At 42.6% G+C, this 13,349-nt stretch overlaps 1 protein-coding gene across 6 annotated transcripts in view; it reads right to left on the reverse strand.

The window, feature by feature from the left end:
* The window catches only part of ARHGAP40 (Rho GTPase activating protein 40), a 108,925-nt gene that overhangs the window by 19,540 nt on the left and 76,036 nt on the right, over positions 1-13,349 (reverse strand). For all 6 annotated transcript variants that reach the window (XM_077459118.1, XM_077459120.1, XM_077459117.1 and 3 more), the window contains 4 exons: positions 10,476-10,645; positions 6,102-6,310; positions 3,360-3,441; positions 2,307-2,437 (listed from right to left, as the gene is read on the reverse strand). In XM_077459118.1, coding sequence (XP_077315244.1) covers positions 2,307-2,437; positions 3,360-3,441; positions 6,102-6,310; positions 10,476-10,623 — 570 coding nt within the window. In that variant the 5' untranslated portion in view covers positions 10,624-10,645. The remainder of the gene's footprint in view (positions 1-2,306; positions 2,438-3,359; positions 3,442-6,101; positions 6,311-10,475; positions 10,646-13,349) is intronic.

A 13,349-nucleotide genomic window follows, 5' to 3' on the forward strand; every position in this document is an offset into this window, starting at 1 on the left:
AACTTGCATATGCGTTCGCTTCTGTGTGCAAGCTCGCAGGGATGGGGCGCTTTAAAAAAAAAAATTCGTTTTTTTTTTTTTACACAGTCCCTTTAAAAAAAATAAAAAAAAAAAGTTTGATCACTTTTATTCCTATTACAAGGAATGTAAATATCCCTTGTAATAGAAAAAAAAAAGCATGACAGGACCTCTTTAATGCGAGATCTGGGGTCAAAAAGACCTCAGATCTTCCATGTACACTTAAAAGCAATAAAAAAATAAATAAAAATTGTCCCTTTAAGGCCAGAGGGTGGAAGTGACTTGACGTCGCTCTGGTCTTCCAAGGGCATAGAGTTGAGTGGGGGCCTTCTTGCCCTCACTCGACTTCCTGCCCCTCCATCCCGTTTCCGCCGTTACCGATGGCTCTGGTGTTCCGTCAGATTAGGCAACCCGTCAGATTTAGTTAACAGAAGTGATGCTACCAACAAAATTTGCTTACTGCGCATGCGTTCCTGCATGGCCACTATGTGTTCCAATAGGTTTCCTAATCTGACAGAACACGAAGGCAGCAGCGGCCATCTTGTTACACCCAGGCAAGTCTTCAATGTCACAGTTATTTTAGCAGTAAACTGAGCTTACATATACTAAAATACACTATATCAATGCGACAGTCAGGGTGTTCAAAAATGTCATTGGGCCCTTAGGACTATCAGTTTGGAACTGAGTAATGTGGGGTGTACTAAGATGGCTGTCGCCACTTTCAGACTGCAGCCTTTCTGCTTGCTTTTAAATTTAAATGAGAAAACAGTATCCCAGATTTATAATACTGTATTCCACTATATAAGCTGACTTTACTGCTAAAATAAGTGAGAAATTCCAGACTTGCTTGGGTGTAACAAGATGTCTGCTGCCGCCTTTGTGTTCTGTCAGAATAGGAAACCTATTGGAATGCAATGCACATGCACAGTAAGCAATTTTTGATGGTAAGGTCACTTCCATTAACAGATATGACGGGTCTCCGAATCTAACAGTAAGTGGCAGGAGAGGAAGGGGCACCTCTCCCACCCACCCATAAAAGTGATCTCACTGCCAATCCGCCTCTGAGACCACTTTTGTGTTAAAATAGACCTCCTGCATTTTAAAAAAAATACCGGGGTTATGGCAGCTATCTGCTGCCATAACCCCGGTATTTAACATCAAAGTAGCGACATATATCCATGGTGGGTGGTCCCCAAGTGGCTGGAGAAAGTTGGGGCCTTTAAAGCCCCAGAGACACTCAAACACATAGTCCGAACTAACCAATAGCGGATCACAGGAAGTGAGGGGTTGAGCCAAAAATCCAATGACTTTTGGGGCTTGATAACTTATTTGCATAAAAAAGTTCTTCATGTTTCAGGGCTCCCAGGGAAGACTAGGAGAAACTATATGTGAGGAAGTGGGTGAATGTGCACACTCCTGGAAGTACCTCCTTTTCACTCTATGTGCCACTTTATTAACCACGTTCTGCCCACAGGTACAGCTTAAAGAGGCGTTTCCGGGCCAATCCTTTTATTTTTTATTTTTTCACTGTAGCTGCTGACTTTTAATAAGGACATGTAATGGAAATTTGTAGGTTGTGTATATAATTGTATTCTATTTTATATGTATTGCACAATGCCCTCACTGTGCACACGGCACTAACAATGTTTTCAGTACATGTTTTGCATTCTTTCAAGTCCAGATTAGAATTAGCCTGCCTATGTAACGCCCCTTGTTACCATAAACGTACAATTGTAATATTAATGGGATACCTACGTAATCATGTGTATAAAAGCCTTCAAATGCGTCATAATAAAGGAGAACGGTTATTTGGAAAGATGCTGAGCGTATCTTTTGGGTCTGTTCCCTACTGCAGTAGTTATTAATTTGGAAACACTAATCAATATGAGGATAGGAGTTGCCTATCATCAAAATATCCATTTCAGACACTTACCTGTCCAACGATCCCGCAATGTCGGTCTCCCCGAGCTTCACTGCCCGTTTCCTACTGCGCATGCGTGAGTCACGCGGCGCTTTGTAAATGGCCCCATTGTGTTCTGGGACACACACACATGTCCCAGAAGGCAATGGGGCCGCTCACCGAAGAGGAAGAAGCGCAAGAATAGGAAGAGGCAGATTAGGAAGACTGCCTAGCAACAGCGTTTCAGGTAAGTGAAGTTTATTTTTTTATTTTTTATTTTATTAATGCAATTATAATTATTATTATTTTTTTTTTTGGGTGGCCCTCCACTTTAAGCAACTAAATACATATTTTGTTGAGACAATATATGACAATATATGAATCTTACAGGCAGTTTTTCTGGTTTGCATTCCAGTTTGCAGTCTTCATTTTGTCCAAATGTCGCTTGTTCTGAATATGCCACTTCTGTATCAAAAACATTAGATGCACTGGAGCGTCTATTCAGTAGGCTGTGAGTAGCTGTTAAAATAAATAAATACATTGTGATTTTGCTGAAATCTGAATCAGATGCTTGGTTGTAATGCACGAAAGGGGGGGGGGGTGTTTATCAAGCAGGTTACCATCAGAAAGGGCGTCTACCTAATGTGCCTCAAACTGACACCCACTTAAGCAGGCCACAGATTTGATTTTCTTTCCTTCCAAATCAATCGATATAGTCAGTGTTGATGGGGGAATCCCTCCTGCCGAGATATTGTGTTCTGCCAGCAGGGGGCGACACAGGGGCCTTCCCAATCAGAACACAATAATTACCGCTAGCAGCTTTAGCCCCCAAAAGTCATTTTTAATAACGTCTAATTACAATTGTAGATGCATTTATTTTATTTATTTTTCCCCAAAAAGTGGAGTTGCCCTTTAGGTAAAAAATTAGCAACTTTTTTAGCCCCCTTATGCCGGGAAAGACCGCTATAAACAACTTGTATTATGCAAACCAACTTCGGAGTCAAACTCATATTGGTTTATTGCATTCAGGGATATAAACACCTTAGAATAATTAGCAAACAGAGAGAATAATAATATTTGCTCTGTACCCGGACACTGGGCACCAAGGGAACTAAGTACACCACAAATTAAATGAGAAGGGACAGGATCTCTTTAAGAATTTAAATTGATCTCCTAATAAGTATTTTTTTAGCTCATTAAAAAATGATTTTTCCTTACTTATTCATTTTGAAGCTCCATAGTTCAAATTACATTTTCTTATACATATTTAAAAAAATTGAGGTTTCAGCTTGAAAGTTGCAATAGTCTTACATATAAAATAAAGCATTATCTAGAAATATATTGAACTTTATGGAAATGAAATAAATGAGCACAATGTAGAATTATTTTACAAAATCAGTTCAAAAATCCAAAGGAAATATAAACAAAGTGGTAGGTTTACATTTTGGAGGGTCCCTGGTGCTACTTCTGTTGTCTTCCGTTTTATTGTCATCATCTGTGTCTCTTTCCTCCAAGACATCGTCCTGTTTGAGGATGAAGAAAAAAGGAGACTTAGTTCCCTGGTTCGCCCATCCACTCTGGTTATTTTACATCCTTCACATCTTAGATTCATTTATTTTACATGTATATTACATAAAGTGTAAGAGTGTCTTCCCCCAAGATAGAAGAAACCAGTCGATGAGCCAGCCTTCCAAAATCCATCAATAACTGATATATAGGTTTTTGATAGACTGACCTGTTAACCTCAAATAAAGCAACCCTGTAGACATGAAGAAAAAAGAAAAAAAAAAAAAAAAAAATGTGGAAAAAGGGGAATCCATTTTTTCTTCCTAAAGAAAGTTCTAGGGCACACAGAGATTACTGTCAAGTCCTGCCTCCAATATTGACTGTACCGTCCAAGTGAACCTGACCTGGACTAAAGAGTTTCCAAGATGACAACAATGCTGGGTACCCTTTGTAGGTGCCCTATGGTTAGGGTTGCCACTTTTTCTTCAAGCCAAATCCAAACACTTTAGTGGCACACCGCAATTTTTTTTTTTTTTTTTAGCATACTGTATAGGATTGTAAAAGACCTGGGACACCTTTCCACAAAGAGAATAGTAATGTGGCGTGCATAGTGCACCCTCATGCTCCTATCAGGTACTTTTCTGAGCTACATTCCTTTCTGAATATTGTGTTTGGGTTTCAGGTGGACTGAAACCTGGACACATAATTCAAAACCCGAACTGTCCGGGTGAATCCCGGACAGGTGGCGCCCCTACCTATGGTCCCTGCAAGCTCCTATGTTGTTCTCCAGACTGATCCCAGTGTTCCTTTAGAGCTTACTTGGATCCGAGGCCCCAGCTCTACATTAAAGTGGTTGTAAACCTCAGGCATGAAATATGAACAAATTCTATCCCTCTATAGTGTGTACTTGTCTCAGTTAAGAGCACCAATTGTAATTTCTGTCTGCTGCTTCATTCCTATGATATCAGTATGAATCACTTATGACAAGTTTTCCTGACACCAACCGAAAAAACTGCTGACAGGGGAGGGAACTCCAGCTGATTGACAGCCTCAGCCTCCTGTGTGAAGGGGGTTGTGTGTGGGGGGGGGGTCTCTTCCCTCCAATCAGCTGTCAAAGCTCTCCTCACGGAGCTCTGCAGAGTGCAAGTTCAGCTCTCCACCCCCTTTTTTCTGAACTCTCAGACCAGCTTTAAAACTCACCACTTTGAAAGGATGTAGAGAAGAGCAGACTACAGATAATAAACAGATACAATGTATGTAGAAAGGCTTTTTTGATCTCTGTATCACCAGTCTAGTCACTTCACTGGGTTTATGTAAGGGTCTACAAACACTTTAAGCTCAACTTCTCTATAAGTTGAAGTTAAGCCCCAACCGCTTCAGTCACTAATCACCACTCATCGTTCAAATGTTAACCACCACTGCCCACTGAAATTCTGCCATTTGACTGTTAAATGGCAGGTGACAAGTTTTGTGCCAGGAAGATGCAGGACTTAATCTTGATAGGATTAGAAGTTTAGGTGCCATGCTTATCTCAACCTTTTTACCACAGAGGAAGCCTTGAAATAATTGTCAGGTCTCGTGGAACCCCATCTCAAAACCAATTAGTGGTCAGGTGGCTCATGGCAAGAATTCCCCTCTTACAGATGGCTAAAGAGACAATTAGTGTCATGCAACTGCCTCTGCCCTAGTGCCAATGGACCCAGATCTATGCAGGCACCATCAAATGGGAGGTCAATCAGCTACAGCTCAAGGAACCCCTAACAACCTCTGGAGGAACCTTAGTTGAGAATGGCTGATGTACAGCCTTGTCCTACAATATAAATGACTTCACAAGAGTAAAAGCATGACTACACTTTAGCACTGAAGTTACTTTAGAATTAACCAAACCAATGTGGGAGATTTTCTAAAACTGGAATGGGCAAAATTTGGTGCAGCTATGCATGGTAGCCAATCAGCGTCCAACTCCAGCTTGCTCAATTAGGCTTTGACAAAAATTCCTGGAAGCTGAATAGTTTCTAGGCAGAGCTGCACCACATTTTGCATGCTCCAGTTTTAGTAAATCAACCCCAATGCCGTATAAAACACACCTTTGCTATAAAACGATAGCTCTCTCCAATACAATAGCAGTGTGCATGAATGGTCGTTATATGTAAAAATGTAAAGATCCACATCACAGAACCATGAAAGGTCAGAAAACCATTCAAATAACAGGGGTAGAAAATAAATCTTGTATTAGGAAGAACTGTATTGCCGCGTACACACGACCGGACTTTCTGGCAGACTAGGCCCGATGGTCTTCCCGACAGACTTTCCAAACAAACGGACTTGCCCACACACGAACGGACTAAGTCGTTTCGTAAGTCCGTTAGTTTTGAAAGTGATGATGTAAGACGGGACTAAACAAGGAAGTTCAATAGCCAGTAGCCAATAGCTTCCCTTGCGTCGTATTTGGTCCGTCGGACCAGCATACAGACAAACGGTTTTCCCGATTTTAGTCCGATAGATTTGAAAACATATTCTATTTCTAGGTCTGTGATTTTTTTTTTTTTTTTTTGAAAAACAAAAAAATCGGACCAGCCCACACATGATCGGATTGTCCGACGGACTAATCCTTTTGGACCTAGTCTGTCGGAAAGTCCGGTTGTGTGTACACAACATTTGAGTTGGTAGTACTTACTGCAGGGAACACTTCCCGGACATCTCGTATTGGCTGCTTGTAACGTTTCCGAAGAGAGCGGCTATAGCTGTCGAGTCGGCGCTGTACAGCCGCAGTCTGCGTTCGGGTAAGGGTCGACAAAATGAGCACATTGCCTTCTGTTGGACTGGGGTCACCGATGAGAGGAGAAAGACCGGTGTCCTGCAGCCAGTCTGCTTCTGCCTCTCCCTCTAATAACAAAATGAAACAGATCAGTTCACAGCACCCAAACCAGTGATAAAGTTTAACAACATATTAGACATACACTAAATTGTCAAAAGTATTGTGACGTCCGCCTTTCCACACACATGACCATTAATGGCATCCCAGTCTTAGTCCGTAGGGTTCAATATCGAGTTGGCCCACCCTTTGCAGCTATAACAGCTTTAACTCTTCTGGGAAGGCTGTCCACAAGGTTTAGGAGTGTGTCTATGGGAATGTTTGACCGTTCTTCCAGAAGTGTATTTGTGAGGGAAGGCATTGATGTAGACGAGAAGGATTGGCTCGTAGTCTCTGCTCTGATTCATCCCAAAGAAGTTCTATCGGGTTAAGGTCAGGACTCTATGCCGGCCAGTCAAGTTCCTCCATACCAAACTCGCTCATCCATGTCTTTATGGACCTTGTTTTGTGCACTAGTGGGGAGTTATGTTGGAATGGGATGGGGCCATCCCCAAACTGTTCTCATAATGTTGAGAGTATGAAATTGTCTTATGCTGATGCTTTAAGAATTCCCTTCACTGGAACTAAGGGGCCAAGCCCAACCTCTAAAAACCAACCCCACACCATAATCCCCCCTCCACCAAATGATTTGGACCAGTGCACAAAGCAAGGTCCATGAAGACATGGATGAGCGAGTTTGGGGTGGAGGAACTGGACTGGCCTGCACAGAGTCCTGACTTCAACCCGATAGAACATCTGTGGGATGAATTAGAGCAGAGACTGCAAGCCAGGCCTACTCGTTCAACATCAGTGCCTGACCTTACAAATGCGCTTCTGGAAGAATGGTCAAACATTCTCATAGAAACACTCCTAAACCGTGTGGACGGCCTTCCCAGAATAGTTGAAGCTCTTGGAGCTGTAGAGGGTGGACCAACTTAATATTGAACCCAACAGACTAAGACTGGGATGCCATTAAAGTTAAATTAAATAGTATATACACAATTACAAACTTTAAATAGAAACATTACAATTAAAACAAGGTTTACATTAATTTGAGCTGATCCTGAAGGCATTCTTACACATGGCTGCAATATTCTGATATAGCTCATAACCTTTTTACCCATTCCAATGGACATCATTGCACAACTAATGTAAAATCCTTCACTATACTGAAATCACTGACCTAAAACACACTTATAAACAGTAAAATCACACAGAAGGCAGACGTTCTAATCTGCACCCTTGTTCCTGGTCAGCGACTTGGAAAATATTGAAACACTACATCACCATGCAGAGGCCAGAAATGGCAACATAAATAAATCGATTTTTACGGGTTTAAAGCTGAATTTTATGAAAAATGTAAATAGATCCTTATAGTGGGGCTTCTCTCACGTTGCAAGGGTTAAAATGTTCATTAATGCATAGGGTACCAGAAAGACTTTTTACTTATCTTTCGCTCTCCTCGCAGCTGGCGCCCAACGCTCCTCTCTGAAGCTCTGGGTTGTGGGTGGTCAATTGACAAACTCAAGTAAAGTGCAGGGCTATTGTCCACAGGGTTGCAAAACGGTCAGAAAATTCACGGATGGTTAGTAAAATCCGTGATTTTTACATCTGTCTGTGAATGTCCGTTATGGACATCCAGATTGAAGGTCTGTAACGGACAAATGTAAAAATCACGGATTTTGCAAACTGTCCTTTAATATTATAACAGTTGGCAACCCTTCTAGCAAGGAAAGAGCCTTCAGCAGCAAGGGATTAGGCGGGGGGGGGGGGGGGGGGGGCACAATAGCTCAGCGGGGGGAGATCGCTGTACTAACATTGGGTTATTAGTACATCAACTCCTCCTGAGCTCTTTTTTTTTTTTCCAGCCTGCTGGGTTGAACGGAAAAAAAAACTGCTAGTGTGTACCAGGCTTTAAAGCCAATTTCCAGACATTAAAGGATTAAAAAAAATAATAATTATAAATGCACATCTTTTTTCCGGTAAAATGTGCAATTATTTATTTTATTACTTAGAGCCTGGAAAGCATTGCAACATGATCAGCAGATTGCGGGTGCCATTCAGGACTCCCACAGACTTCTCGGTGTATTTGTCTGCTCGTACCTTGTACGGGCCGACAAATACACACTGACAGAAAGAATGAATGAACGACCTACCAGAGCACTCAGCAGTGTCATTGTAGTTCACTGAAATTACAAGCCGAGAGCCGCAAAGGCTGCTGGGACTTGTGGTTTCCCATTCACAGAGGACTGTAAATGGAAGAATGAAGTGGCCGGGTCGGCGGTGCTTAAAAGTATTACAAGTATGGGGGGGGGGGGGGGGTTAAAACGTAGGAAAGGGTTTAAACTGCATTCAGGGTTTTTTTTTTTCCCTGTGTCACTTGGAAAGATATTCCTTCCCTTCTCAATATGAGGGACAAGTGTCCCCACTAGAGAACGTACCGGATTCATGTTCCAGTGACAACTGTAAAATTTTGGGACAATACAAATATAACTCAAAACATGTGCTCTCTAAAATATAGCTTAACCAAACAAGCTGAGGATAGAAGCAGATTGCTGGCCATGCACAGCTGCCTCAAATTCTAGCTGCTCCAATTTGATTAAATCCCCCCCCACTATGCTCTTGTTTAAATGAGACGTCCGCTGAATACATGCACATATGTTTGCAGAAAATAAGTGCATTTATTATTTTTTCCTGCAGGAGCTTAAAAAGGAGTGCAAAATGTCAGGCTTTTGCAGACAAGCCCTGCAGCTTTCAGCCCTTACCTCCATTCACAAGCAATGCAGCTTTCAGCCCTCACCTCCATTCACAAGCAATGCAGCTTTCAGCCCTTACCTCCATTCACAAGCAATGCAGCTTTCAGCCCTTACCTCCATTCACAAGCAATGCAGCTTTCAGCCCTTACCTCCATTCACAAGCCCTGCAGCTTTCAGCTCTTACCTCCATTCAGGCTTTCAGTTTAAAAGCTGCAGTTGTGAATGAACTCATGCAGTTTATTCAGAACTACAAGCTCTCTGTAGTGGTGGCTGAAGGAACTTGTAGTTGATTTGTTTGCAGAAAACTGAATGGATGATGTAACAGTGGGTGCAGAGAGAAGATTCCCCATTCGCTGTCACACTGAGAGGTGGATCAGGGTGAAGAGGCAGCAGGAGCTGAAACATGTTACATGTTCCACACTAAATATAGGTGGAACATGTAATACATTCCAAAAAGGTGAACTTTAATTAGGAAAAACAAACACCTGTTCAATAAGAGTTGATATCAAACCAGATGTTTTTGTTTCAAGTAGAGTGGGGAAGATATGCAGATCTCACTTCCTGTTCTGTTAACATTTTATCAGACAGGAAGTAAGGAAAAATCTCCAACTGCAATAAAGCCAGAAATAAAAACACTTTTTTCCCCCAGGGGAAATCTACAGTAAATCTCGTCAGATTTTTTTTTTGTCTGTGTTCCTGTTACAGATTTTTCCCTCATTTTCCAGTTTGGTAAAACCACAGTCAGTGAAAATCTCTCAAATGAAGAGTCAGACAACAGTGAAAACTGACAGGGTTCTAACTCTTCCTTTGCAAAACTTTTGGCCCAACATACAGTACACTTATACACAAAAATACTTGCATGTTTGTACAGTGCTGCAATCTAGTATAAAATATATGGAGCATTTTAAAGTGGTTGTAAACCCTTACAAACCACTTTGACCTACAGGTAAGCCTAGATTAAGGCTTACCTGTAGGTCCAAGAAATATCTCCTAAACCTATATGGTTTAGGAGATATTTACCCGAAGAGAGCAACGCTGTCAGCGGTGCGTAGGCGCACTGGGCAGGCCGCAGATCGCGGCGATATGCCACGAGTGTCGGCTCCCGTGCACATGTGCGGGAGTGACATCATCGCGGCTCCGGCGTATCACAGTGCTGGAGCAGCGAGACCCGGAAGTCGCTCCAGGATACATGGCAGCGGCGAAGAGGAAGACGGAGGACCTATGCATACTAGCTCATTATGCCTTTGCCTTACAGGGTGTGTTTTTTTTTTTTTTGCCTTCACTTCCTCTTTAAATCACTTTGGATTTATGATGTACACGGGCTATCTACACATCTGTATTCACATACAGACTTGATGTATGCAGCAGTGGAGAAATATCATTGTATACAATTCACTCCATTAATCTAGCATACCGTTAGATTATCTAGAATATCATGTACCTTCTAGGGTGCTGGGTTCAGAGGAACTGCTCTCCTCTCCATCAGATCCACGCATCTGCTCGATGTTCTCCACTTCTAGCCAGAAATCACTCATTGAAAAAGGGTCGGAGTATTTCCTGGAGCTCGACTCGGCTGGAGGCGGATTCATTTCGTAAGGGTAAGACTGCAGACTGTAAGAGACAAGGACATATGAAGGATTAATATGGCGCAAAGACATTGGGCGGTATTCATGGTGGGATTCTGAAAAGTACATAAGTGCATATGAAAAAAAAAAAAAAGATACAATATGCTTTTGTACAATTGCCAAATAGAGTAGAGTTTCACTCTTATAACCCTGTGGTGCAAGTACAGTCTTGAAATTAAAGAACTTGTGCTGACACCCCCAAAGACTTTACTGATGCATGCAACACTTATTAGTAACCTTTTTTTCAAACTCCTCTTCAAACGGAAAAATAATGCAAAAGGTAATCTAGTTTTTGGACAAGCCAAATGGTAAAGTGAGGGATCTGCACATGTCAATTCAATTGGCTAAAAACTTGATAATTTTATTAGACTGATCACGCCAAATACTAAACGAAGTGATGTAATGAAGTGCAGGGATGTTGTACAGTACTATTTCAGTGCATCAAGGTGGCATACAAGATCAATGGCACTATGCTGCAAATCGCTCATTAGCATATTTTGCGTAATTGCAATTTACCACATATTACTGCAAGGCACAAATTCGAATGGGCCTGGTATCAATCAGGCACTGCTCTCGCTCTTTCTTCTCATTGTACTCCGAGAGAGCAGCGGGAGCCATTGGAGCCTGCTGCTGTCAATCAAATCCAGTGATGGGGGGGGGGGGGCATCAAGCCACATTGTACATGTCTTTAAACACACACACAGTAGGTCTCGGGATTGGGCCACACATGTGCCATCATAAAAAGCAGCTTCCTATGGTGGCATACAAAGAAGAGGAAGGGCCAGGAGCTCCAGCGAGGGGAGCTGAGAAGAGGAGGATTGTGGCTTCCCTGTGCAAAACCACTAAACAGAGGAGGCAAGTATGACATGTTTATTAAAACATATAAACATGACGTTACAATCGCTGTGCAGTTACAGGGAACGTGCCAATATGCTCTTGCGATCAATCTCGGTATTAAAGAGCTGCTGCTTCATGAAGAATCTTTTGCATCGGACACACTTCTGAGCGTGTCGGATTTCTTGACCCCTCCCATACTCTGTGGTTCGATCAGCCCCCCAGAAACAGTAGTGATATAGGGGCTGGCAGATTGAACCACAACACTCAGAGGGGGACCAGGAACATAGTCCCTAGGTACAAGCGGGCATAGTCAGGTACTTCTGATGAGAGCCTGTGACAGCACCTTAGATGGTGGCTTGTTGCATGGATGGAGGAGGATATCTACTAATAGAGGAATCAGCACAAGTGACACATCCTACTGACTAAGTTATATGTCTCTTGTGCTTTTTTCAGGTTTTTTTTCTTTTTAGCTAAACTTACACTTTAAATCGTTCCTTCCTAGTGTATACACATGTGCAGCCTTGTGGAAGTGGACTGATGGTGCTATAAAAGTACCTGTGTTTGTGCTGAAAGCATGCTCAATTGCTCACCTCCAGCACAAAAACCAAGATGTCACCAATAGTTACTAGTAACTGGGAGCTGGGAGGACCGACTCCAGATCATGTGATAACTGTGGTAGCCAATCACTGTTACCACTTTTTAGGTGCCTCCACCTGCATTGCTCTCCTCTGTGGAGGTAAAAGATACTTGGGGGGGCTGTGACTTGCTAAAACTGGAGCAAACACAACACTGCATGGCATGGGTTTAAACAGCCACAACAGCCCTTTATTAAACAATTGATAAACCAAAAACAATTTTAACCATGAGGGGGTCTTTGGGTGTCCTTAAATCACATTTTTGCTTGTTATTACTGACCATGTCCTCAGCCGTGCCCCATCCGGCTCGAAGACGTTGCGATTTCCACATTCTGACTTTCCCCCAGGAGACCTAGCTCCTGGGAGAACCACCAACAACCAACCATGTGGGAGCGCCAAGATTTTCCAGACTGATTACCCATAATCCCTAGCCTGAACTACATCCCCTGACCACAGCCCCCCAAATCCACCAATCAGGTAAGAGAACGTCCCTACCCCCCACAAACTCCTTATTTGTTAACCCTTCCCCAGACCTGTTCCTCCCCTAGTCATGCCGACCCTGCGTCAATTTTCTTCTTCTCCGGGTCGCACTATCTGAAGCAACTGAGCATAGTAATCATTGCATCTTTTTCTCCTCTCTAGAGAGGAAAGCTGTGGGGCAAAAAAGGTCTGTATGCACCCTGGGCAAAGCATTCTGTAGTCCGAGATCTGACACAACGCTAATTCAACCATATCCTCACAGCAGCCAGATGCAAGATACCTTGCAGGTGGAAACATACATATTTACCCAACCTTCAAAATCATCTTTAAAAAAAGTGATATTTATCTAGCAAAAGGATAGTCCTACCCCACAACTGAGAGCCACTATCAGGGCATGTAACAAAAGCTGGGCCCCATGCTTTCTTGTTATGTAAAAAAAACATAATGTACCCACTCCATCAGTAAGGACTGATTCGTCTTGGGGCACCATTACTACAGGCATGGACCTACCTTCATGCAATACAGAAAATCAGAGTATCATACATTCTGATTTGCTATGCATATCCTGCTTGGTGCTCATCAACCTCCTCTTTGTTCCATCTGTTAACTTCTAGATGAGGCACCCCCCTTGCACCCTTCCTGTCCACTCATTCCCTTCTGCTCCTTTTCTTTCCCTCTCTCCCTATTTGGAAATACTACTTTCTGCTCGTCTTCCTTTTCCCTTGACGTTATATACTA

Source organism: Lithobates pipiens, unplaced genomic scaffold, assembly GCF_037356315.1.
Source record: "Lithobates pipiens isolate NorthernLeopardFrog02 unplaced genomic scaffold, aLitPip1_a1.2 Scaffold_28, whole genome shotgun sequence".
Lineage (NCBI taxonomy): Eukaryota > Metazoa > Chordata > Amphibia > Anura > Ranidae > Lithobates > Lithobates pipiens.